Source organism: Aethina tumida, chromosome 3, assembly GCF_024364675.1.
Source record: "Aethina tumida isolate Nest 87 chromosome 3, icAetTumi1.1, whole genome shotgun sequence".
Classification (NCBI taxonomy): domain Eukaryota; kingdom Metazoa; phylum Arthropoda; class Insecta; order Coleoptera; family Nitidulidae; genus Aethina; species Aethina tumida.
Genome location: NC_065437.1, coordinates 10,271,897 through 10,296,325, shown reverse-complemented (window position 1 = coordinate 10,296,325; position 24,429 = coordinate 10,271,897). Strand labels below are relative to the sequence as shown.

Here is a 24,429-nt window from a genome sequence, read left to right as displayed (position 1 = left end):
TGTTTTTTCAAATTAGACAATTTGTCTAATAAGCAAAAATTAAAGATTTCCTTTAAAATTATTTATTTTTACAATTAATATTTACAAATAATCTATTTATTCCTTAGGTTCAAAGGTGTAATGCGTTTTGTTGGGGTATTGTCTTGGTGTGGCTTGAGGGAACATCTTAACTTGTTCAAACAAACCATAAACAACAAAACAGCCGACCATCACACCTAAAAATTGGGTCCAGTAAACCCACATTGGATGTCTTAGTCGGGCAGACACATCATAACGATCCTCTCTGATCAAATCAAATTCAGAATGCAACTACAACATAAATTATTAATGTAAAATTTGATTAATGTGTGAAAGTGGTTTTTCATACTGTTTCACCAAAGTTGCGCTTTAATTCGGGGTTATCATATGGATAAAAGGGATCTTTTGAGTCATTTGAGATCAGTGGAAGATCTGGGTAATCACCACAACCTGAACCATCATCTTTGTATGGTTTGTACTCCTCTCTCGATAAATTATACTTTTTCGCAGCAGCTACCATTTCTTCCTCAGTTTTGGGGTAAGGTCCTGGTTTATAATCCTTATTCCAATCTTAAATATAACCAAAACATTATGTAACAATTTTTAATTTAAACGATATACGTACGTCCAGCATTTCGTAACGCAGTCAACACTACTGCATTAGATTTTAATATTTTGTTTGTAATTGCAGATTTTATTATGGAATTCATTTTTCAGAAAAATTTATTCTTTTTCAATACTGACAGTTGAGTGACATGAATCAGTGTGACCAATTGCAAGGAACGAAAAATCACAACATACTAACAAATTCTAACAAATCACAATTTAAAAATTGATAATAATCATATGCAGATACAGCTTGTATCACTCAGTCACTAAAAACTTGAAAGTAATAAATTAAAATGATGTACATCTTGGTTAGTTTTAAATTAAAATTTCTAAGTTTTGCCAACTTAAGTTCAGTTACTGTTTATTATGAATTGACGTTGACAAGTTAACCTTTCTAACCTGATTCTTGTTTTGCTTTTTATATTTCAACCAGAAAAATGATTCACAGTCTATTTATTATTAACTCTCAGGGGTATGAGAAATCGCAAATAAAATTATAATCGAATGAATATTTTTGTTTGTTTGTTTTAGTGATGTTTTTCTAGAAAAACATTGGAAAAGTATTGTATCTAGATCAGTATGTGACTATTACTTGGAAGCTCAACGAGCAAATCCTAATGATATAACACCTGTTATTGTTACACCTCATCATTATTTAATATCAATACAAAGAGGTGGTGTTAGCTTTGTTGCTGTTTGCATGGAGGAAATACCTCCCCTTTTTGTTATAGAGTTTTTGCACAGAGTTGTGGACACATTCCAAGTAATTTTACTAGTCCATTCATAAATAAAACTTACATTAAACTTACATAATTTTAGGACTACTTTTCAGACTGCACTGAGTCAATAATTAAAGAGAATTATGTTGTTGTTTATGAGGTACTGTTATAATTTTTGTTTACTGTATATAAATCAGTTTGTTGTAGCTTTTGGATGAAATGCTCGACAATGGTTTTCCTTTAGCTACTGAAAGCAACATACTCAAAGAACTGATCAAACCTCCAAACATTCTCAGAACAATTGCTAACACAGTTACTGGAAAAACAAAGTATTTAAATTATATAATATCTTAAGCACAACACAAATTATTACTGTAAAATTTTTAGTGTTAGTGAAGTATTGCCAACAGGCCAATTATCAAACATTCCATGGAGAAGATCAGGTGTAAAATACACTAACAATGAAGCATACTTTGATGTAATTGAAGAAGTTGATGCCATTATTGATAAATCTGGTGCTACAGTTTTTGCTGAGATTCAAGGATATGTAAGAATGATCATTATTAATATCAATTACAGTAACATTTCTTTTTAGATTGATTGCTGTATAAAATTGAGTGGGATGCCTGACTTAACACTATCTTTTATGAATCCTAGATTATTTGATGATGTCAGCTTCCATCCATGTGTTAGATACAAAAGATGGGAGGTAAAACAATTAAAACCAAATTAATTTTTTCTTCCCACTGTTAGTAACTGTTATGTGTTATAAAAATTTATATTTTAGAGCGAAAGAGTATTGTCTTTTATCCCGCCTGACGGAAATTTCCGACTCATTTCTTATCATATAAGCAGTCAAAGTGTAGTTGCAATTCCTGTTTACGTCCGACACAATTTATCTATCAAAACCGGGGAACAAGGTAGATTAGATTTAACTGTTGGCCCAAAACAGACTTTAGGACGAACAGTTGAAGGTAAAATTATGTCAAACCAATGATCTTGAGATTTAATATGAATTTTTAAGGTGTTAAGTTGGAAGTTTTAATGCCAAAATGCATATTAAATTGCGTTTTGACCGCGAACCAAGGGAAATACAATTTTGACCCTGTTTCAAAAATTTTGCATTGGGACATTGGAAAGATTGATGTCACCAAACTTCCAAATATTAGAGGATCTGTAAGTTGCATATTTTAATTAAAATGTTTGGGATACTCTAATAGTGGAATGTACACGAAACAGGTTTCTATAGCGACTGGTTCGAACGTCGCAGAAATAAATCCATCGATAAACGTGCACTTTACGATAAATCAATTGGCGGTGAGCGGCTTGAAAGTAAATAGGCTGGACATGTATGGAGAGAAGTACAAACCGTTTAAAGGAGTGAAATACATCACGAAAGCCGGCCGATTCCAAATAAGGATGTAAATAAAAACCAATTGTGTTATAAAGATTTTTTTATATTATTGTTTTGAATATCATATTTTGTATTGTATATGTATTAATTAATAAGTGTTAAAGTATAACAACTAATGTTTCATTTGATAATCCCCAGTCAATAGTTTATCAGCATTGGATTTCAATTTGTAAACAATATTTCTACGCTTCGAGTGATTAAAATCAAATAATTCACATTGCATTCATTGTATTCGATTTATGCAATCGCAAAAAAATTAAAACGGTTTTTTACAGTTACTTCTCAAGAATTACATAAATCACCAAATTCGCAAAATTCTTCATCCAACAGATTACCAATAATGATTTGTAACATTTACAAGAATTGATTGCTGAATAAACACGAACCCAATTTCCATAAAAACCACATGATAACTAATAATTGAAATGAATGTTTCCCATGTTTCAAGTGAAAAACGATGCTGTTATTTTTTGTTAAAACAACGGAAATGGTGAAGTGGAAGTAATTACATTTGTAGTCAGTCAACTATAACTAAATACCCACAACTTTTATGTAATAAAATCTATTTAAAACCGTAATAAAACATTACAGTTTTGAGATAAAGTAATGATACATTAATAGAATTTTAATAAAGGGTAATTATTCGATGTAACGTAATTAGTAAAATTAAATCGTTCGCTTAGTTTCTACTCACGGTGTTGCAGACTAAACGGATGGTATAATTAAGGTATCTACACAATTACTGGCAACGGAAACGAGAACCCGAACGAAAATGCGACAATATCTTAAAATATTTATATTCTCTGTGTGTTATAAATGTTAATGAGTTTAAATAAATATGCTTACTAAGTAATACCATGTACTTATATGTATAAAACTTTACCTTTAAATATCTTTAGCTACGTCGCTCAGCTATTTAAACTTGTTATTAAAAGTCGTGTGTAAAATAAACAATGAAAATACGTCTAAAAACTGAAATAAAACTCGAAGAATCATAATTTAAAATCAAATTAAATTATTGGAATATTTATTTTTATACCTTTTTATTAAATTTATCTTAATCTTATCTGAAAATTACAAATATAAATATTTAATTTTTATTTAAGAAAATAATAATATATATTCAAACAAAGCATGTTAAAAAATTAAAAATGTGGTACTAAAAAAGTTGCTGTTCAAACTAATGTGATGAGTAATGTAAGAAAACCGATGAACGACGACCAATATTATTTTCTGGTATTCGTCGACATTCTAATTTAAATTTTTTATGATTATAATATACAAGTTAAAATATTCAAGACCTTACTTGTTCATTAAAAGTTTATGGAGACTGGAAATTAACTATAAATAACGAACACCCTGTATACAATTGGGGAGTACTAATAGTCTTCTTATATGATAGGCCATGGTTAACGTGTACGCCGAATATGAACATTCCAACATCAAAATTGGTGTATTTGCAGACCTTTTAGTTAGACCATCAATCTGTCAACCATTTTGGAAAAAAAATAATATCTCAAAAACTACTGGGTTCAGGTTTAGGACATGGTATAGCCATTTTATTTGCATTTACATGTAGAATTTAACAAACCAAAATATACGGGGTGTTCCACAGAAAATAACAAATTTATGACACTTCCTGGGAAACAGGAGATGAAATTTTGTTGAAAATAAATTAGAAAAATATAACAATTTCAAATCAATACTTTTTTCAGTTCTCCATAAACTTCTAATGAATAAGTTAAGTGAATCACCCCGTATATATGTCTTAACTTTTATTGTAAAATTATTTCTTAGCACTAAATTATTATTTTTAACTTATCTTTAGTTATTTTGATCCTTAATTCACTTTTAAAACATAATTTCAAATGGTACTGTTTCGTCAGTGTTGCCACATTTAAAGTATAAAGGGGTAGGTTTATCTATATCTGTAATTAAAACACATTAATGTTGTCAAATGAAATCATAATGTGGAAAAATATTTAAATATATTGTGATATAACCATTTTCGAATTTTTCGTTTCATCTCTCTGTCGTTAAGTTACAGAACAAGGGGATAACGCCACCGTGCACGTTCCGTTCTCATAAAGTTCTGCTCCAGCCTTTAGTTCGCATACCCGTTTTGCTGGTTAATATTGGTCATTTATAATAGTCATTTTATAACAGTCGACTTTCTCCTTAACTGGTACAGAACAGGTAAACTCGTCTGAACATTCCGGCGTGGGGTCACGGCCAGGGGACTCTACTAAAATGTAAAGAATGACGAGCGATGAAGTCTTCATGTTCACAATGGAACACTGCACGGAAATTGCTCTTTGCCATCTATAAATACGGTTTTTGGCCGCGAAACATTTTTGCTTGTTGCGTTACACAGGTGGTTCTCGTGAAAGTGTAAAAACGAAATGATTCAATGGATTTATGGCAAAAAGTGAATGAATGAATCAATTTGTCTGGGACTTGCCGTTTAATATCCAATAAAATGCTTTATTTGTGACCGTAGTTTAAATAGAACATCTATCTATATATAGTCATATTCATGTCATGTCTTATCAACATCTTTCTGAGAACTTTAATCTAGACAGCGAGGCTGTTATACTCCTTACTTGCAACACAAGGCCACATCTGGAATCCTGCACTAGCCAATGTCAAAATGCACGCTATGAATATTATAAATTTCATAAATATCTATGGTTGTGCAACACGTGGAAATATTTTGATGTAAACAATACACTTTACCAAGATAAGACGCGTATGTTTAATTATGGTTAACGCATTAATATGCACCACAATATGTAACGATAAAATTTCTATTAAAGCAAGAAAATAGTAATAAATAATTAGGCTATAAAAGTGTAGTAATTGTAGTACTACGACAGTAGTGCGTGGAAAACAAGGTCACACAATAGATTTAATTCTTACAAATCTAATGTCATAATATACTTGTGGTTTAATATTAGAAATACCACAAATGACAATATTATCGCATATTTATAAATTGTATTTCATTATTTACATGTAATTCTAATTAGGTTTAAGATATGATATCATAAATGGCGAAAATTGATCCCAAAATATACTCATCTTGTGGGTAATTACCACATTTTAAATTAGCAGTATCAAATTAAAATAAATATTAAAGTGTTAACATTGTTTTAAAGCAATAACATATTTTCAAAGATAATACAACAATATTAAAATAGAAACACTGATATTCAAGAAGATAAAATTGATAACCAAACAACAAACAAAGTATCCAGATAAACAGTAGCGAAGCAAAGATGTGCATGTAAGAGCAAGACGTATGCTCAGCATGCTGTCTAACATTTATTAGACCTAATTCATCCAATTGAATAAATTAGCCGTTTGCTACTAGAACACTAACAGTAAGAAACTTCTGTTCTTGTTTTTTAGAACAGTGATTAATTACACCAAGTGAGCTCCAGTTATTGTCAGAACGCTTTAAGAAACGTGGAGGAGAAAAATACATTGAAGAGCAAAGTTTTCGAAACTGGTACGGGGTGTAGACCAGAAGCAAAACGGTAGTCGATAAAAGATCCACGTTAGGCGCGATCTCCGTACACGGTTACCTGCCAAACACGTAATCTAAAATTCATTAAGGATCAAGTAATTCGAAAAATTAGAAAACCCAGTCACCCGTCCCGTCGTCGGGCGCCCATTTCAAGAAATAGATTAGTGACCATTACGGCAAACACTTAACAGAAATGTCTTAACGACTTATCCATTTCTCACAATCGGACAGACGGGTCGTTCCCACCCACTTTATTCACCGTGTTACCCATTGTCCTCTTGCCTCTCCCACCGGTTTGGACCGAGAGAAGAAAAAAACTTACTTGAAGAGCCGGTCACAAGTGTATGCAGAATTCTCTGCGGCCCCGATGTTGCCGGATCGATGAAAATACCTGAGAGATCTCAGTCCTCCGGTGCAGATGATGCCTCTTGCATGGTAACAAGTTCCACAATCCGACTTTACGACGTCATTCTTCGTTACTTACCCATTATTGGGCGGTCGGCTTGTGTGGAAACGGAAAATGCGATTTAAATTTGATTGAGGGTTGAACGGGAAGTAATTACATTTCGGTATTTACCCAAATGTTACTTTAAATGCACTAGTAAGTAAATAAATACTGTCTGAGTATAAAAATGTAAGTAATTTTTGAAGAGATGTAAGAAATTCCTTATTTGTTTTCTGATGGGCTGCCATTTCTTCCACACTTTCTAAAATGTTGGGCTATCCAAGTTTAAACCTGACACAATAAATAAAAAATGGATGGTTTTAAGTAAGACATTGTTTAAGATAAGAGAGGTTTAAAAATTTAAAAGTCTTGTTCGTCTTAAGTTCTCAGCAATGGCAACGTGGTGTTTGGTAGAATAGTGGGAGAGTCTACCTGGAGAAGAACACTAAGCAATGAATCCGGTCCAGTGACGTGCTGGAATTTTTGCAAAACCACCAAAAACTTGTTAAAAAATTAACCACATCTTACACACACTGCTTTCTCCAGAAAATATCTTCCAAAAATAAATAAATCAAAACTGGTCGTAAAAATAAATGGGGATGAATTCAGGTTGAAGACCAAGTTTTGACAACAGTGCATGTTTAGTGTAGCTACGAGAACCACAAGAGTATATTTTTTGTGATCAAATGTATTCTAAAACACCTACACCCAATCAAATATTCTCTTCGAAATTCCTACATCAAAAATACGAGTTTTTAATTTTATGTCAAAAAATCTGGTTACATCACCTTGTTCTTTTATTACTGTTTGACTAAAAGTGATTTACTGTTCGCCATAACGTGTATCTGTGTAAATTTACATGACTTTTAATAAAATAAGCTGATGCACCTTAAAACAAATCTTTGCTTATTACAACATTTATCCGTCGATGTTTATAGCAAAAGTATCGTTATTAGAATGTATAACTAGTCTCGTGCATTTTCCGTTCAAGGCAATCTGCCATATACGTTAGGATTATCAAAAGAATTAATATTTATTAAATCTATTTAAGTAATTGATCAGTAACGTTCCCCCTTCAAGAAGACACGTTTTAATTTATAAATGTATTAATGAAATAATTGAAAAGCAATTATAAAACTATTAAAAAAACTGACACCAGATAATTATTCTTTAACAGACAAAATTCATTTAATTAGGAACAGAGAGTCATATAATCGAGACAAAGGCTTGCTTCAAAATTTATTGTTGATTCAGTCCTTTGTACCGGAGATTATGATATGGCAAGTTGTGGACATGTGTTTTTCATGTCGTGTGCAGTAAATGCAGCTATTTTTAGATGGTTTATTCTAGTTAGGGGATAAACGAGTTTAATTCCAAAAATAAAATACTTCCTGCAACATTTGGACATGTTTAAATGCCTTGTTTTGGTAGAAACTGAAGCTGGATAATTTTGCAAATAATATAATGAGTTTATGTATTAATATTGGTTGACAAAAATTTACCAGTTAAAAATATACCGTAGTCAAGAAAGAGGAAGTTGAATTTCCTGTTATGTTTGTAATGTTCATTAGACATTTAGTGGCTTCAATAGATATGAGTATGAGAATCAGTAGTTTTTTTAAAGTACATTTAAAATTTCACTGTATTCAAGGAATTTAATACCATTTATTCGATTTTTTAAGTTTAAATGTGACCCATTGGAAATTTTTATTAATCAGCAACCAAATTGAATAAGCAGATGGTCAAATTTGTAATTAAAATATAAATATTGTGACCTGATTAAGTCCAATTGTCTCCTCCTTAACCGCATTAAAATTTTTCACAATTCTGGTTAGTGACATGATTCACTTTATATCTATATCTGTCAAGAATTTCATCATGAGTAAATTGTTTAATGCAATGAATCACTCATCAACTATCTCTGAGGATTTCCTGAATTTTCAGGTAGAAACCGATTAAAACGGTTCATACATTCACCACAAGAATACAATTCTCATATGCTTTTGCAATATGAATTATAATTACATTCGAAACGATTACTGGTATAAAGTGTTGCGTGTGGTAATTTTCTTACTCTAAGACTTTGACCTTTGTTAATATTATATTATTGGAACTCTGGAAGATGTAAAACTCAAGGATGTGGTATCAAACTAATAATTTTTCTATTTAAATAAATTAGAATTGGGTTTAAGCGGCAGGTCAAATCATCTAATTGATTATAATGAGCGTGGAATGTTATTGTGTAAGACGCAGCCCAGTGTATTACGAATTTACAGACGATTAGGTCTCGTGCCTTCCTCAATGAAATGAAAAATATTCAAATTGAGCAAAATTGAGGTCAATAAGAAAAACAATTTCCTAATTGTGATAAACTGTGGGACACTAATTACTGATGTACTTTATTCTATTTTTGGAAAACGTTTTTTTTATACTATTGTAATTATTTGATTAGGTACTACTGTTGAACTTAGTGTATGAATTTTAATATTCAATATCGTCACTCAATTGACACGTCATAATGTTTTTATAATTTGCATTCAATTATCTTTTTAGTAACATTGTTGACAAGTTGCTGACGAACAAAAATTACCATTTAATGTAGAAAATTTATATAAGGAATCATTGACAAATGTATTATTAAATTAATTATTTTATAATTATTTTGATTTCGTGGTAATTTTTGTAGACGAAGAAAAATATGGAATTATATCACTTAGAATATAAATAATTTTTTAAACTTAAATAAAATGTTTAATTAATTTTATCTTTTAATTAATTAATAAAGGTACACATTTTTTATTTTTATTTTTGTTCAATTGTTTAATCGCTTAAGCTTTTTTTTAATTTTTGCTTTATTTAAAATTATTCATCAGTTTTATCTTTTGATATTCATTTGATTCTAATTAAATATTGTTTAATTATTAATTGGTTATATCTTTTGATTTAAGAATTAAATTGTTGATGTAATTTTTTTGTAAATTAAGAATACAAAATAATACAGAATACATAGAAACTATCAATATTATTTTAAAACAAAAATGTGTTTTTTTAAGGATAGGATATATTTTTTTAAATTGTTTAATTAATTTTATCTTTTAATTAATTAATAAAAGTATAAATTTTTTATTTTGTTTTTTATTAACTGGGAAAAATCGTGGACAGAAGCTACAAATATTTTTTTAATATTGAAATTTCTTATTAAATAAATTGTTTAAATTATTTTATCTCTTGATTTAAAAAAAAGTACATTAATTACATTTTTATTTCATTTTTGTGGTCAAGAAAAAATATTGAAAGAAGAGGCTATGAATAATTTGTTAAACTAAAATTATTATTATTAAATATACTATTGCTTTATTTAAAATTATTCGTCAGTTTTATCTATTGATTATAATAAAATAGTCTTTAATTATTAATTAGTTATAACTTTTGATTTAAGAATTAAATTTTATATTTATTTTTTTTATAAATTAAAAATGTAAACACACACATAAACTATCAATATTCTCTTAAAATATAAAGCTTAAAAGCAATTTTAATTTTATTTTTTGACTTAATAAATGTTTTTTTAAGAGAGATATAAATAATTTTTTAAAATTAAATAAATTGTTTAATTAATTTTATCTTTTAATTAATTAATTAATTAAAGTATAATTTTGATTTAAGGATTCATAATAAAAACAAATTTGTAAAATACTTAATTTATTATATAATTCCATACAAAATTTAAAGGCACTTTTGGTTTATTACAATAAATCTATAATATACAATATAATAATATAGTCTGAACACATCGTCTTTCATACAATTAGATCAATATAATAGTAAAATCAAATACACTCTTGCTTGGAATTGTACGTATGGAACTTAATCTAAACTAAAATCTAAACATCACATATGTATTTTAATAATGAAACTTAATTACAGAATTAGGGTGATATAAAACAAATAGGGCATATATCCAGATCTATCACAGAGAATGCGTTTTCGCCTGCGTCCAATAACTTTCATATCGATCGCACAAGTTGCCACGATTGCGGTGCCCGAAAAAACGACTATTAAATGGAAACGGAATCGACGTGAAAGTTTTGTGGGGAACAGCAAACATGGCGGTCCAAGAAGACAAGGCCATCTTGTGCATTGACGCAGGGAAAGCGGATTCTGTACAACTATAGCGCGTCCTATGTGATAGCCAATTCGATGATCCCACTATAGTCTGGCAGTGTGATTTTGATTGATTTGATTTGATTTGCTTTGATTTGATTTGATTTTATTAATTATGCTTGCGACTGACGGGCAATTTTGTGTGTGTGTGTGTTCTTGAGCTTGTGCAAAGTTATACACCCCTAATGTCACACGATTTTGTTTTGTATATAAAAAAATGACAGTCTTTTCTGTGATCACAGAACTTTACATTGGTCCTTCAGTTTAGCTCGATGAATCTTGGAATGATGCGTTAGTTCATGACTCTCTTAAGGCCGTCGTGCGCCTCCCAAGTATCACGGAAATGTTCGTAAAGGCAATCAATCAATTATTGTCGACGTAATAAATAAACAAACACAAAATAAATAGGGGGATGTTAGACTTGTTCTTTGCCCTCGAGCTTTTTCGCCAGGTCCGATATGATTTCCTTGAAGATGAGCGGATCAATGTTTTTACCTAGCTGGTAGAGCACGAACCAGTCCCCGATCTCACACTTTTCGGCTATTATTTCTATTTGATTTTGGGCCGCGATGCGACACCTGGCTCTGAGCAGGTAGAGACGGAGCTTGGGCCCGAAGATGACACAAACGCGGTAAATGATCGAGATGCAAGTGAGCACACTGAGAATAATGAACCAGAACCAGAGGAAGACGTAGATCTTTTCGTTGACAATGTTGACTGGGAGGACGCATAGGCCATCGAACGACTGAATCGATCCGGACGGACCGTATTTGCGGAAGGTGCATTTAGTGACTTTAGGGAACACCTTGGCCATGGGATCGCTCCGGTCTTCGGGTTCCATTTCGGTGAAGCGGAGCACGTCGCGTCCGTACGTGCTGAACTCGCCGTCGAGGAAGAAATCCATGAAGAATATTTGCCCTATTACGTTGATCAAGTTGAGGATTTCGCAGATGAAGAACCTAAACGCGTAGAAATTCTGCAGGTGCAGATTCGAGGTGAAATATTCGATTAAGAGTTTCTTTCGGTCGGCTTTGCATTCTTCGTTGACGATGGGACAATTGAGGTCGAGGACCAGCATCTTGATGCGACCGCCCTCCCACGTCTTCCACAGATAGCGCGGCACGTAGAAGAGCATGGCCTGGAAGAAGAGGGCGAAGCACACCCACTGGTAGTACTTGTGGTACTTGACTTCGTCTTTGCCGTCCACGTGACTTACAACCCCCGACGCCACCATGTCGCGGCCCACCTTGCCCACCATCCTGTTCGGAATCGTAAATGTCGAATAGATCCAGCAATACGTGTCCATGACGTTCAACGGGATCTCGTCCACGATGCAATCGATCGGGTCGCCTATGTACTGTCTGCTGGTGACCAGCAGGGAGAACGCCACCAGGATCACCACGGTGGCTTTGTAATGTAAACGGAACACATTGTTGTCGATGCATACTGAATCGATTTTCAGCAGCCCCTTAACGGAGCCGAACACGTCAAACATTTTGGCCGACTGTCCACTGATTCACTGGCGCACACACTGATTACTGATCGGCACACCGTAATTATGCAGGTAATTGTCCGTTGTACATTCGAGGCCTAATTTCTGTCTACTGTGTATTTAACTGTGTGCTCCGAGCGAAGCACAGAGACCGTACTGTGGATCTAGTCTGCTCAAGGGGCAAAGCGGGCTGGAGGGGATAGATACGGATCCCCTCTACTGCGCTCTTGCTCCTGTGGAAAGCAGTTTTGAAGACAGCGCTTAATGCACACACACACACACACACACACACACTCACACACACATACACGACTATAGTTGCAGTTATGTTATTAACATGGCATTAATGCACCCACATGTTTCCACCACTTGTAGAATACCAAATTATCAATGCATACCACACTTTACTTTTTTTTTACTTCTACTAATTTATTTAATCGCCTGGTGGATATAACGGAATCATAATTATGATCTATCAATACAATATACTTTAGTTATATATACAGTTCTTTTTTCGACATATTTTAATCCATAAAAACTAAATTATTCCATAAAATCAATTTTCTACTAGAAATTTAGAAAAAAACAGGAAATATTAATTAACTAAGTTTTTATTTAATTTTTGTTCTATTGTTCATTAGAAAAAATGTTTAAGCCGATTTATCTTTGTGTTTAAGAAATGTATATTTTTATTTATTTTTGTAAACTGGGAAAAAATATGGAATTGTTACAAATACAGAGGCTATAAACAATTTTTTAAACAAAAATTATTTATTAAATAAATTTTTTGATCAGTTTTATCTTTTGATATAAGAAATTAATAATTTTTTTATTTAATTTTTGTAAACTGATAAAAATATGGAATGAATAGACATACAGAGGCTACGAACAATTTTTTAAATTAAAATTACTCCATAAATATATTATCATTAAATATGAGTTAATCAGTTAAGTTTTTATTGAAAATTACTCATTAAATAAAATATTTAATTTGTTTTATCTTTGTGTTTAAGAAATGTATATTTTGTATATAATTTTAGTACCCTGGGAAAAAATATAAAATAGTTTTATCTTTATTTAATTTTTGTAAGTTGGTAAAAAATATGGAATGGATAGACACACATAAAATCAATTTTCTATTAAATTGTAAAGAATAACTGAAAATGACAAAAAAAAGGAATAAATTTTATTATCGTAGTTTCTGATAAAATAAAATTTTAATTTCTCATACTGTCAATTTAAAACGTTCAATAAATAAAATCAAAATGAAAAAAATTACAAACATTAATAAAAATTGAATGATATATTCTTTGATTTGATATAATATAAATAATATTGATAAAATATATTTTGAATTGTTTGTGTTGAAAAGTTTTGAAAATAAAGATATAATTAAGTAAAAAATAAGAATATAATATAAAAATATCTACTTTAATGTAACAAAAGAAACGAAAAAAAACTAATTTTTAATGGTTTTCATATTTTTAACATATACGAATACAACAATTTCAATTATTTTGTAGGAAGTTCCAGAAAGAAATCCAACAGAGAAATTAAAAAAAAAAACATCAGGAATTAAATGTTAATTTAATTTAAATTTAAATAAATAAGATCAAAGTGAAAAAAAAATGACACATTAATTAATAAAAATTAAATGACTTTTTTTTTGATTTAATATAATGTAAATAATTCTGATAAAATATATTTTTGAATTATTTGTGTTGAAAAGTTTTGAAAATAAGGATACAATTAAGTGCAATAAGTTTAAAAATATTTACTTTAATGTAACAATAGAAAAAAAACTAATTTTTAATGTTTTTGTTGGTTTCATTCTTTCAACATAAGAATAAAACAATTTCAATATTCCAGTTTCAGATGAAATAAAGTTTTTACTATTGTCAATTGGTTGTATTTTAACATACTGTCGATTTTTGTAAAAAACTATATAATAATATAATTAAAATTAAATAAAATCTTACATATTGTATATAATTTTATTATAATTAAGAAAAAAATACAATGATTTAAGAAATTAAAAAATTCAAATTTTTGTAGTTTCTAATAACACAAAATTTTTATTTATTGTCATATTATTATAATGGTAAATTTTGTAGAAGACAACAAATAAAATTAAAATGAAAACAAAAATTGGTAGATATTAAGAATATTTAATAGTATTCGAATAATTCAAAATTTAAATCTAGAAAATATAATTTCGGATTGTTTAGTTATACTTTCAGTTTGTATTTAAAAGTTTAGAAGCTAAACTTAAAATCTAAGTAACATGACGAACCTAATGACAAAAAATTATATATTATTAAACATAATAAAAAATTTCAATTATTTTGTTAGAAAATTAAGAAAAAAATATAGTAACCTAACATAAGTAACAATTTAAAAAATCAAGAATAAATTTTATTATTTTGGTTTCTGATGGAACAATAAAAAATGAGTAGGTATTAAAAATAACTACATAAAAAATATTTAATTATATTAAAAAATTAAATAAAAATATAAATTTATGAAATACAATTTCAAATTATTTTGTATTGCTTGTATTAAAATTTTGAAAGTAAGGGAACAATTAAAAAGGGACGTGAAGTAAAAGTATAAAAACATTTATTTTAATATAATGACAGAATGGCGAACAATTTTATTATGACAATTTGATTTTTAATATTAAAATTTCAATTATTGTGTAGGAAATTTAAAAAAATAAACTGATAAATTAAAAAAAATTCAAGAATCAAATCAAATTTTATTATTCTAGTTTCTGATGAAACAAACTTTTTAATATCAAAAATAAATATTATTATTTTAGTCTCTTATGAAACAAAATTTGTATTTAGTACAATTACTTGCATTTTTAATGTAATGACATTTTTTGTAGAATATTTGTAACAAAAAAATTCAAATAGAAATAATTGCTAGACATTAAGAAATAAATAAATTAATTGAATACGAATAAATAATACATATAATAAAATATAAATTCATGTTGCTTTTGGTTTGTACTTAAAAAATTCAAGAAAGGAACAATAAAAAGTGAGATAAAGTAAAAACATTTATTATAATATAAATATATAAAACATTTATTATAATATATTTATTATAATATATATATATATATATATATATATATATATGTTAGCTTACGTCATCACCTTCACCGATGGACCGATGCGACGTGCTCACATCTATTTAGACTAGTTTTGTTTCATAAGCAAATCTGAAGTATTTGTTTACATTTAATAATCGGGGCAGTTCTTAAGAAAGAACCGAGCAGTCAAGCTTTAGATGTCGAGGGTTAAACTACGTTTGTTGTAATAAAGCGTATTATTGTGAATTTAGTGTTTTAATCAAACTAAAAAGACAGATTAACAGTCGCTAATCTATCATCAGAACTGGGATATCTTCTCGTGAATTATTTCCGGAAGAAAGGACCTAAAAAAAAAATAAATTTTTTTTTTGTGTTTCTTTGTGAACGAACAATGGCAGACAATAGTGAAAAACGCGACCGCGCAGTGAGTCCGAACGTTGTGAACATTACCGAAAGTGTATCGGAGACAGACAATAATATGGCGTTGTTATTTAAAATGCAGCAAGAAAATAACAACAGTTTCCAAAAACAAATCATGGAAATTTTGTCGACAATGGCCAACGCCCAAACTACTCAAGCAACATTGAGGGTGACTGCGCAGACGCAACCTGTTTCCGCTTCAGTATCAGAAGGTGTAAGTGCCGCGGCGGCGCAGTTTCGACTTGCCAGTTTTGACCCAGATGATACACCGTTTACTATGGTTGAGTGGATGGATGATGTTACTAGGATCCAACAGGAGCTGGAAATATCCGATACTCTTATTGTTTTAAAAGCTGGTCATGCTTTACGAGGACGTGCAGCACGCTTTTATCAACATTGGAAACCTATTATTAGAGATTGGGCTTCTTTTCGACGAGATTTTGAAATTGCGTTTCCTGAGTTAGGTACTCCTGCTACTCGTATCAGAAATTGTTTAGCAATTAAGAGTTCAAGTTTTGATTCACTAGTAGAATACGGTAACGCCAAATTAACAGCAATTAGAAGATTTTATTCAGACTTTCCATGGAATGTTGTGTTAAGTCTTGTTGAATACGATATTCAAAACACAGAAGTGAAAAATCGAATCTCCTTGCTAGCTCCTACATGTGATTCTGAACTATTAAAACTGTTGGCTACCTGTGATGCGAATAAATTGAACGCTGGTGTGCGAGAGCGTGAATTGTCACGAAAACGACCGTATAGCTTTCGTGATCAGCGTTCGTTTCAAGGAAACTGCAGAAGATGTCAACGCTATGGACATAAAGCAGTGGATTGCAAAAATGCGGAAAAAATACAGAATATGTCGGAAAAGGTACAGCCGGGTCCTTCTGGAGTACATCAAAGAAATTTTTCGTCTGGCAACAACACCTCAGCAAATAAGAAGTTTTGTAACATCTGTGGAGTGAATGGACATTCAGAAGATACATGCTATAGTAAAAAACAATGACATGAGGCATCAAAACGAGTGCTCCTGGCAAAAAACACTCGTTTTATCCGTTCATTTCCATCAGCTAGGGTCACTAACAATTCCATGATCAGTTCAATATCATACTTAGTAGACACAGGTGCAGATATCTCAATACTTCACGAAAAAATAGCGAAAGCCTTAGACTTGCAAATTCAACCGGATTGCCAAATACTGTCTGGTGTAGGAAATTGTGTTATGAAGCCTCTGGGTCGCAGTAGTGTTGTGATGTGTACACCAACCATGACATTAGAAATTGATTTTCTAATTGTGCCAGATGGATCAATTCCTGGATGTGATGTTGACGCTTTAATTGGACTTGATGTTTTAAAACGACCAGGTATTAAAATTGAATTTAATGCAAACAGTGTAGACATTGTATATGATCATAGTGATAGGCAACGAATTTGTGCTATATACGCGTTTGAAGAAAATGACTTAAATTTGTCAGGACTGGACGAGTGGGTTATTAAGGAAATAAAAACAATAATCCAAAATGGAATAAGTCAAACACCGGCCGCAGTAACAACAAACAAGTTAAGAATAACATTACGTGATCTACAGCCAGTGGCCTATAAACCCCGTCATTTGTCATATGGCGAAAGATTACAAGTGAAACAAATAATAAAAGAACAAATTGAGAGTGGAATAATACGACAAAGTGAATCTCCTTATGCAAGCCCAATAGTCCTTGTCAAAAAGAAAAACGGAGACACAAGATTATGTGTAGATTATCGAGACGTAAATAAAAAAGTATTACGTAATAATTATCCTCTACCACGGATACAAGATCAGATTGACGCCCTTGCCAAAGCTGTATATTTTTGTACTCTTGATATGAAATCGGGATTTCACCAAGTTGAAATAGAAGAGAATTCAAAACATATAACTGCTTTTGTGACACCAGATGGACTTTACGAGTACAATCGAATGCCGTTTGGTTTTATAAACTCCCCATCGTGTTATCAAAGTGCCATCGATAAAGCCCTTGGACCACTTAAAGACGATATTGCGTTTGTTTACGTTGATGATGTGTTGTGCCCCTCTCGAACCATTCAAGAAGGTCTTAAGAACTTAAGAAAGGACATTGACGCCCTTAAATATGCAAAAATGTAACTTTTTACAAACATCTGTGAAATATTTAGGTGTGATCGAAAAAGGACTGGCTGGATATTTTAGACATCTTGTGAAAAACTTTGCAACTTTAACAGCACCGATATCTGCACTGTTACGTGAGGGAAAATCTTTTGAATGGACATATAAATGTGAAAATGTACGATTGACTTCTTATCCTATTTTCAACATTTTTGATCTGGAATTGTCAACCGAACTACATACAGAAGCAAGTTCGTTAGGATTAGATGTCGCTATTAGCTGTCGAATAGAGGAAAGTTGAAACCAAAGTATCACGGACCCTTTGAGGTAACGCATTGTTTACCTAATGAGAGGTACGCACTCCGAAGGATTGGCAGCCGAGGTAGAACTACAACAGCAGCGCATGAACAGTTACGAACCTGGCCAGATACAGAAATTCTATAAGGTATGATGGATATAGATTTATTTAATAAGATTGATGTGTGAATGTGTGTAAAGGTCCCTGCTTAGTAGGCTGTTTAAGGTCCCTGTGTATCAGGCTATGTGTAAAGGTCCCTGCTTAGTAGGCTATGATTAAGGTCCCTGCTCGGCAGGCTATTTTTAAGGTCCCTGCGTCGCAGGCTATGTTTGAGGTCCCTACTTTGCAGGCTATGTTTAAGGTCCCTACTTTGCAGGCTATGTTTAAAGGTCCCTGCTCGGCAGGCTATTTTTAAGGTCCCTGCTCTGCAGGCTTAGATTGTTGTGTTCTGGGTCTGTGAGACAAGCGGGTAATAGACCTGGTAGTGGTTGAACCGCCTCTGAGCTCCTGGCTAGAATATGGTATCTTTTGATAGCACTTGAGAGTCATGGGTGTAACAGACCTATTGATGGTTGAGCCGCCTCTGAGCTTCTAGTGATTGTTAACTGTGCCGCATAACAGTCTATTTTGTTAAATGAAATAAGGTTTAGACTTAGTTCTTCGAATATATTTTGAGCTTGTACTGCTGTTATAATGTTTACAGATTACCGGTGTCAGGTGAATCTTTGCAAAACTGTGGAAGGCGCGAGGACGCCGCACATGTCAGGAAGGCCGTGTTAGCTTACGTCATCACCTTCACCGATGGACCGATGCGACGTGCTCACATCTATTTAGACTAGTTTTGTTTCATAAGCAAATCTGAAGTATTTGTTTACATTTAATAATCGGGGCAGTTCTTAAGAAAGAACCGAGCAGTCAAGCTTTAGATGTCGAGGGTTAAACTACGTTTGTTGTAATAAAGCGTATTATTGTGAATTTAGTGTTTTAATCAAACTAAAAAGACAGATTAACAGTCGCTAATCTATCATATATATATTTCTTTATTTTATTTTTTTATTTCTATATTTTTATCGAATAATAATTATAAGAAAATTAATTTTTAATTAATATTAGAAGTAAAACGTACTTTTCAAACATTATTAAAAAATTTATAAGTTGTGGTTAATTAAATATTAATTACAAGTAAACAATTTGACTACTGAACATAATGTCTTATGTTTTATTTAAAAACATATATATATATATATATTTTTTAATAATCTGATACACAAATTTACACCTTGTATTTGTTAATTTTAAAAAAAAAAGATTTATCTAAAAATTAGCTTGTCAAACATTATTAATTTATTAAATTATTATATTGCAACGACGCATTGTCACTTCAAGTGCAGATAAAAGGGTGACACGTTTTCAATGGTTTGAAAATTTATAAATGGCTTGTTGAAATATTACAAATTAAAAAAAACATGTCTGAAACACTTTATGTTTGTTCTAGAATATCAAAATATATTGCTGCGAACTAAACAAAACATAAAATGTTTCTATTTATCTTATCTCGGAAAGACTGCGACAAATTTTGCTGATCGTTGGCATATTCATATCTTCATTATGCACAGCATTTCTCGTACTTCGACCCCATTTAGGAGTAATTGTAATTTACTTATGTTGCACCAGTTTATCTTTAGTTTAATTGTTAGAACCATTGTTCTACTCAGGTGTGCAAATATGCATAATATATAAAACATGAATTTTGTTTATTAAATTTATTAAGACAATAAATTAGGAAAAACCGTGATTAATTTAGCACTATTTATTTTAAAATTAACGTTGTGTTGGTATTTTCAAGTCGTAATTCTTAGCATTTAGAGTACTCGTAGAATTGTGCATTAATAATAGTTCAAATTTTATTACTGGGAAAACTACGTCATAAAATTAATACAATTTGAATAATTTAAAGGGCAGGTAACTTGTTTACAGCTCACCAAGGTAAAGGAATTCTGCTGTAAAATGCATAATTCTAAAAACGGATTATTACCTGCACAAAGCACAAAGCAAGAACAAATTCCACAGCTTCAAGACTATAAAGTCTTCAACGTGTAAAAATATTATTTAACATTGTACGATGGAAACAAAGATTGAGTTGGATATCTTATTACCCGTTTTGTGCTTAGTAATGAGAACTAAATTAAACCTGCATATTCTATGGTATTATTAAACCATCATCCACATTAAACACATTCGAAACGAACTGGCGTTTTATTGTTAACTTTTAATTTATTTTATTCGCTTGTTCCCAACGGTGAACAAGCTGGAGATGCCATATAATAATTACAGCAACAATGAAATTCTTGCCCGATCAATCCGATTGTTTCCTTTTACATTTCGTCTATTCAAAACACCCCAATTTCAGACTACATCTTTATTAATTAACAATTTATCGGGTTCATGGCCGTTTCTTACTTTATTCGATGTAAATTTTTTTAACCAGTTTATACGTAATTTAATCACTCTGTCTTCCCTGTACTCGACGATGAAATAAACACGAAATACCTCAAATGAGTCAACGATCACCGTGATCTCTTTGTCGAAGTTGATAATTATGCCGATGATATGTCACGTAAAGTAGCAGAATTTCGATCACATTTCAGCCGGTACCGAAAAAACGAAGTCTACTGGAGATTGGGAGAGATTGTCGGACGGTGAGGTGACTCATCACTTCCACAGACAAAAGCTACCCGGATTGATGGAACAACATTCCTACGGGGTTAGTTAGCAATGGCGCGGACAGACAAAGAGGCATCCGAACGTGAAACGGAGACGGTCTACGCCGACAAGCCACCTTGCGTCTAATATTTAAACACTTTTGGCTATCAAAATTTAAGTACGTCCTCTTGTTTTACTTTGTTAACCAAAGTACATTGTCAGTAATTATATATTATATATGTTATTATACATGCAGGGTTGTCCATTTGTCTGATTTTGAGAAATATGAAAATATGTACTTATTTACCCAAAACCAAAACCTACCAAAGGGATTTTTTAGGCATGAAAATTGAAAAAATCATACTATTAATTTTTTTTTTAATTTAATAGAAAATCTGACTCCACCACTGTATTATGTACCCTCTGAAATGGGTATAAACAAAATTTCATAACAAATATACATATTGATAATTCCTATGGAAAAATTATATTCTGTGAATTTATGTGGAAAAATTATATTGTGTGAATTTAATTTTTTAATCGCGTATAGAATAAACTGTCAAAACAGTACAAAATTATATTATTTTTGAATTTTATTTACTTCCACCGATCCACCATTCAATCGAATACATTTATTATATTTTTTTGGAAGGTTCGTGGTTATCTTTCTCAATTGTTCTGGGATAATTTCCCTACATTATTTATAATTTCATAATTAGTTTGTGTAAAAATTTTGAAAATAAGGGAACAATAAAAAAGGGACGTGAAGTAAAAGTATGAAAACATAACAAAAATAGCACAAATTATATCATTTTTCAATTTTACTTACTTCCACCAATTCACCATTCAATCTAAATACATTTATTATGATAATGAAAGGAATGGTAAACCAATTTTATTATGACATTTTGATTTTTTACATTAACATTTCAATTAATGTGTACGAAATTTAAGATAAAAATACAATAAATTGATACATTAAAACAAGTCAGGAATCAAATTTAATTTTTTAATTGTAGTCTATAGAATAATCTGTCAAAAATAACACAAATTATATTTTTCAATTTTATTTACTTCCACAATTCAATCCAATGCATTTGTTTTATCTTTTTGGGAGGTTAGTGGTCATCTTCTCAATTGTTCTGAGGTAATTTCCGTACACCATTAATTATATCACGAGTTACGAAAATTTGAAATTTAATACTATTAGTAGAAACATAATATAGTACCGATATTATTGAAAAATTAGGTAATTTGTGTTATTTTTAGATTACTTGATTAAAAAAATAAATTAAAAAAATGTTTCCGATTCTTAAAATAAAAATATATTATAATTTCGATTATTTTTTAGAAAAAAAACCAACTGACTTAAAAATTTTAAAAAATTATTATTTTAATTTAGTTTCTGATGAAACAAAACTTGTATGTATTATAATTTCTTGTGTTCTTAATATAATGCTACTTTTTTAGAAAATTTTTAACAAAAAATACAAATAAAATAATTGGTAGATATTAAGAATAACTTAATAAAATTGTCTTCGAATAAATAAAATTTAGGAAATATAATTTAAAATTGCTTTTGGTTTGTATTAAAAAAATTAAAATAAAGGAACAATAAAAAAGAAGGTAAGACAAAGTAAAAGTATATATCAAAGAGTAAGACAAAAAAATGTTTGTTATGACCGTTTGATTTTTAACATAAAAATTTCACTTATTTTGTAGGAAAATCAAGAAAAAATACAATTTACTTACTAATTAAAAGTACTAACAATAATACATATTTTTATTGAATAATAATTATTAGATAATGATTTTTTAATTAATATTAGAAGTACAACATACTTTTATTATTATTATTCAATTATTAGAATAATTTTTATTTTTTCCACAGGATGGATTTTCTAAAAAGAATTACCAGTATGATTTCTTTAATTGTCATACCTCAAAAATTACACTGTAGGTTTTTGTTTTGGGCCAAAAAATGTGACATTTTATCTAAAAGCACATATTTTCACGCCTTGTAAATAAAAAAAATGTTTGTTAAAATCAAACTTGAATATTCAAAAATCTTTTACATCTTTTCATTACTTTATATATGAATACTTTTCTTCCACAATAAACAATATTCTATTTTATACTTGATTTAATTGGTTTTATTCATGATCCAACCGTCTAAACTACATAGCTGGAAGGGGAAAACATCACATACTGTATTAAACCATTATTAAAAGATGTGTTTAAAAGAGTCACTTAATTATATCAAGAACAAAAAATAGGTATTTTTAATTATATATAATTTTAACAAGAACAAGACTTGAAAAAATATATTTCTAATTTGAGAAAAAATCTGTAAAAATATAAAAGTTACATTACAAATTTTTGTGATGGAATGTCTGAAATACGGGGTGATTCATTTAACACGTAATATTACCTGAACTACTTTTCTAATTTATTTTCAACAATTTAACTTTGCAATCACATGTAGAATTTTAAAATATACGGGTTATCTCATTGAAAATAACAAAGGACATGTCACGGCAACCGAAAATGAAATTTTGTTCAAAATAAGTTAGAAAAGTACTTGAAGTAATAATTGCTATAAAAATACCTTTTCCAATTCTTTAAATTTTAATAAATAAGTTAGATGTAAATATAAAATAAGACTAAAGCATTATTATATTATTAATTTAAAAATTCGTATGAACTGGTCAATTTTGATATCACGTAATGTGGTTTCGTTTTGAAAATGAAAATATCACTTTGTATCTGAAATTTAAGCACTTTGCAACAACTGAATCTTTTAGCTACCAACATTTAAAAAATTAGTCTTCACCTTATTTCATTTTGTTAACTGCACAATATTATTATAATTGATATAGGAATAATTTTTGTCGAAGAATTCTCTATTTTTGAATTATGTTAATAAGTTAATAATTTTGTAAATTATAAATAATAAGCGTTAAAATCATGTTTGTGTAAACAATATAGTTTATGTTCTTTTTTATTGCATAACAAACAATATTCCATTTTATGCTTGCATTAGTTAAGTCAGGTAAATTAATCGTCTAAATTGTAGAATTAAAAGAGAAATATACATATATCAACATTAAATTAAATTAAATATGACTAATAAAATATTTACAGTTTAATTTTTCATCTTTAAAAGTTCGTGGAATGAATAACATATTAATAAGTTACAACGTAAACGTTTTTGCGGTATTAATTTAAGGGAATTAATAACAAAAGATTTTTTCATTTTTAAACCACACAATTTGGGTTCGTTTCGAAATTGTAAATGCCAAGTTCTAAGTATTATTTTTATTCTTATCGGTTAAATTCTAATAAAGAAATGCATTTTTAGGTCAAAACGTTTATTTATTCTTTTGTTGAATACTGAGT

General features: G+C 30.1%; 4 protein-coding genes across 4 annotated transcripts; 2 read left to right on the top strand and 2 right to left on the bottom strand.

Moving 5' to 3' along the window:
- Positions 1-46: 46 nt before the first annotated feature.
- On the bottom strand, positions 47-800 carry LOC109599870 (NADH dehydrogenase [ubiquinone] 1 beta subcomplex subunit 8, mitochondrial). The gene is made up of 3 exons (XM_020015920.2): positions 644-800; positions 368-588; positions 47-309 (listed from the first exon to the last, which is right to left on the bottom strand). The coding sequence occupies exons 1-3, from the start codon at positions 726-728 to the stop codon at positions 97-99; spliced, it is 519 nt and encodes a 172-aa protein (XP_019871479.1). The 5' UTR covers positions 729-800; the 3' UTR covers positions 47-96.
- A 189-nt stretch (positions 801-989) lies between these two features.
- LOC109599864 (AP-3 complex subunit mu-1) lies at positions 990-2,840 on the top strand. Its single transcript, XM_020015911.2, has 9 exons — positions 990-1,099; positions 1,159-1,390; positions 1,447-1,506; positions 1,554-1,675; positions 1,734-1,893; positions 1,942-2,055; positions 2,134-2,320; positions 2,371-2,522; positions 2,586-2,840. Exons 1-9 carry the CDS (start codon positions 1,065-1,067, stop codon positions 2,769-2,771), a joined length of 1,248 nt encoding a protein of 415 aa, XP_019871470.1. The 5' UTR covers positions 990-1,064; the 3' UTR covers positions 2,772-2,840.
- Positions 2,841-10,419: 7,579 nt separating this feature from the next.
- On the bottom strand, positions 10,420-12,546 carry LOC109599865 (innexin inx2). Its single transcript, XM_020015913.2, has one exon. It carries the CDS (start codon positions 12,391-12,393, stop codon positions 11,314-11,316), a length of 1,080 nt encoding a protein of 359 aa, XP_019871472.1. The 5' UTR covers positions 12,394-12,546; the 3' UTR covers positions 10,420-11,313.
- A 3,295-nt stretch (positions 12,547-15,841) lies between these two features.
- LOC126265076 (uncharacterized) lies at positions 15,842-17,426 on the top strand. The gene is made up of 2 exons (XM_049965579.1): positions 15,842-17,274; positions 17,327-17,426. The coding sequence occupies exon 1, from the start codon at positions 15,882-15,884 to the stop codon at positions 16,914-16,916; it is 1,035 nt and encodes a 344-aa protein (XP_049821536.1). The 5' UTR covers positions 15,842-15,881; the 3' UTR covers positions 16,917-17,274; positions 17,327-17,426.
- The last annotated feature ends 7,003 nt before the right edge of the window (positions 17,427-24,429 follow it).

Coding starts and splice junctions, on each gene's coding strand:
- LOC109599864 (XM_020015911.2), top strand. CDS start 1,065: ATGATTCACAGTCTATTTATTATTAACTCTCAGGG. Junction 1,391..1,446: donor GAGTTGTGGACACATTCCAA/GTAATTTTACTA, acceptor ACATAATTTTAG/GACTACTTTTCAGACTGCAC. Junction 1,676..1,733: donor ACAGTTACTGGAAAAACAAA/GTATTTAAATTA, acceptor TAAAATTTTTAG/TGTTAGTGAAGTATTGCCAA.
- LOC109599870 (XM_020015920.2), bottom strand. CDS start 728: ATGAATTCCATAATAAAATCTGCAATTACAAACAAAATATTAAAATCT. Junction 589..643: donor TGCGTTACGAAATGCTGGAC/GTACGTATATCG, acceptor GTTATATTTAAG/ATTGGAATAAGGATTATAAA. Junction 310..367: donor AGCGCAACTTTGGTGAAACA/GTATGAAAAACC, acceptor TTTATGTTGTAG/TTGCATTCTGAATTTGATTT.
- LOC126265076 (XM_049965579.1), top strand. CDS start 15,882: ATGGCAGACAATAGTGAAAAACGCGACCGCGCAGTGAGTCCGAACGTT.
- LOC109599865 (XM_020015913.2), bottom strand. CDS start 12,393: ATGTTTGACGTGTTCGGCTCCGTTAAGGGGCTGCTGAAAATCGATTCA.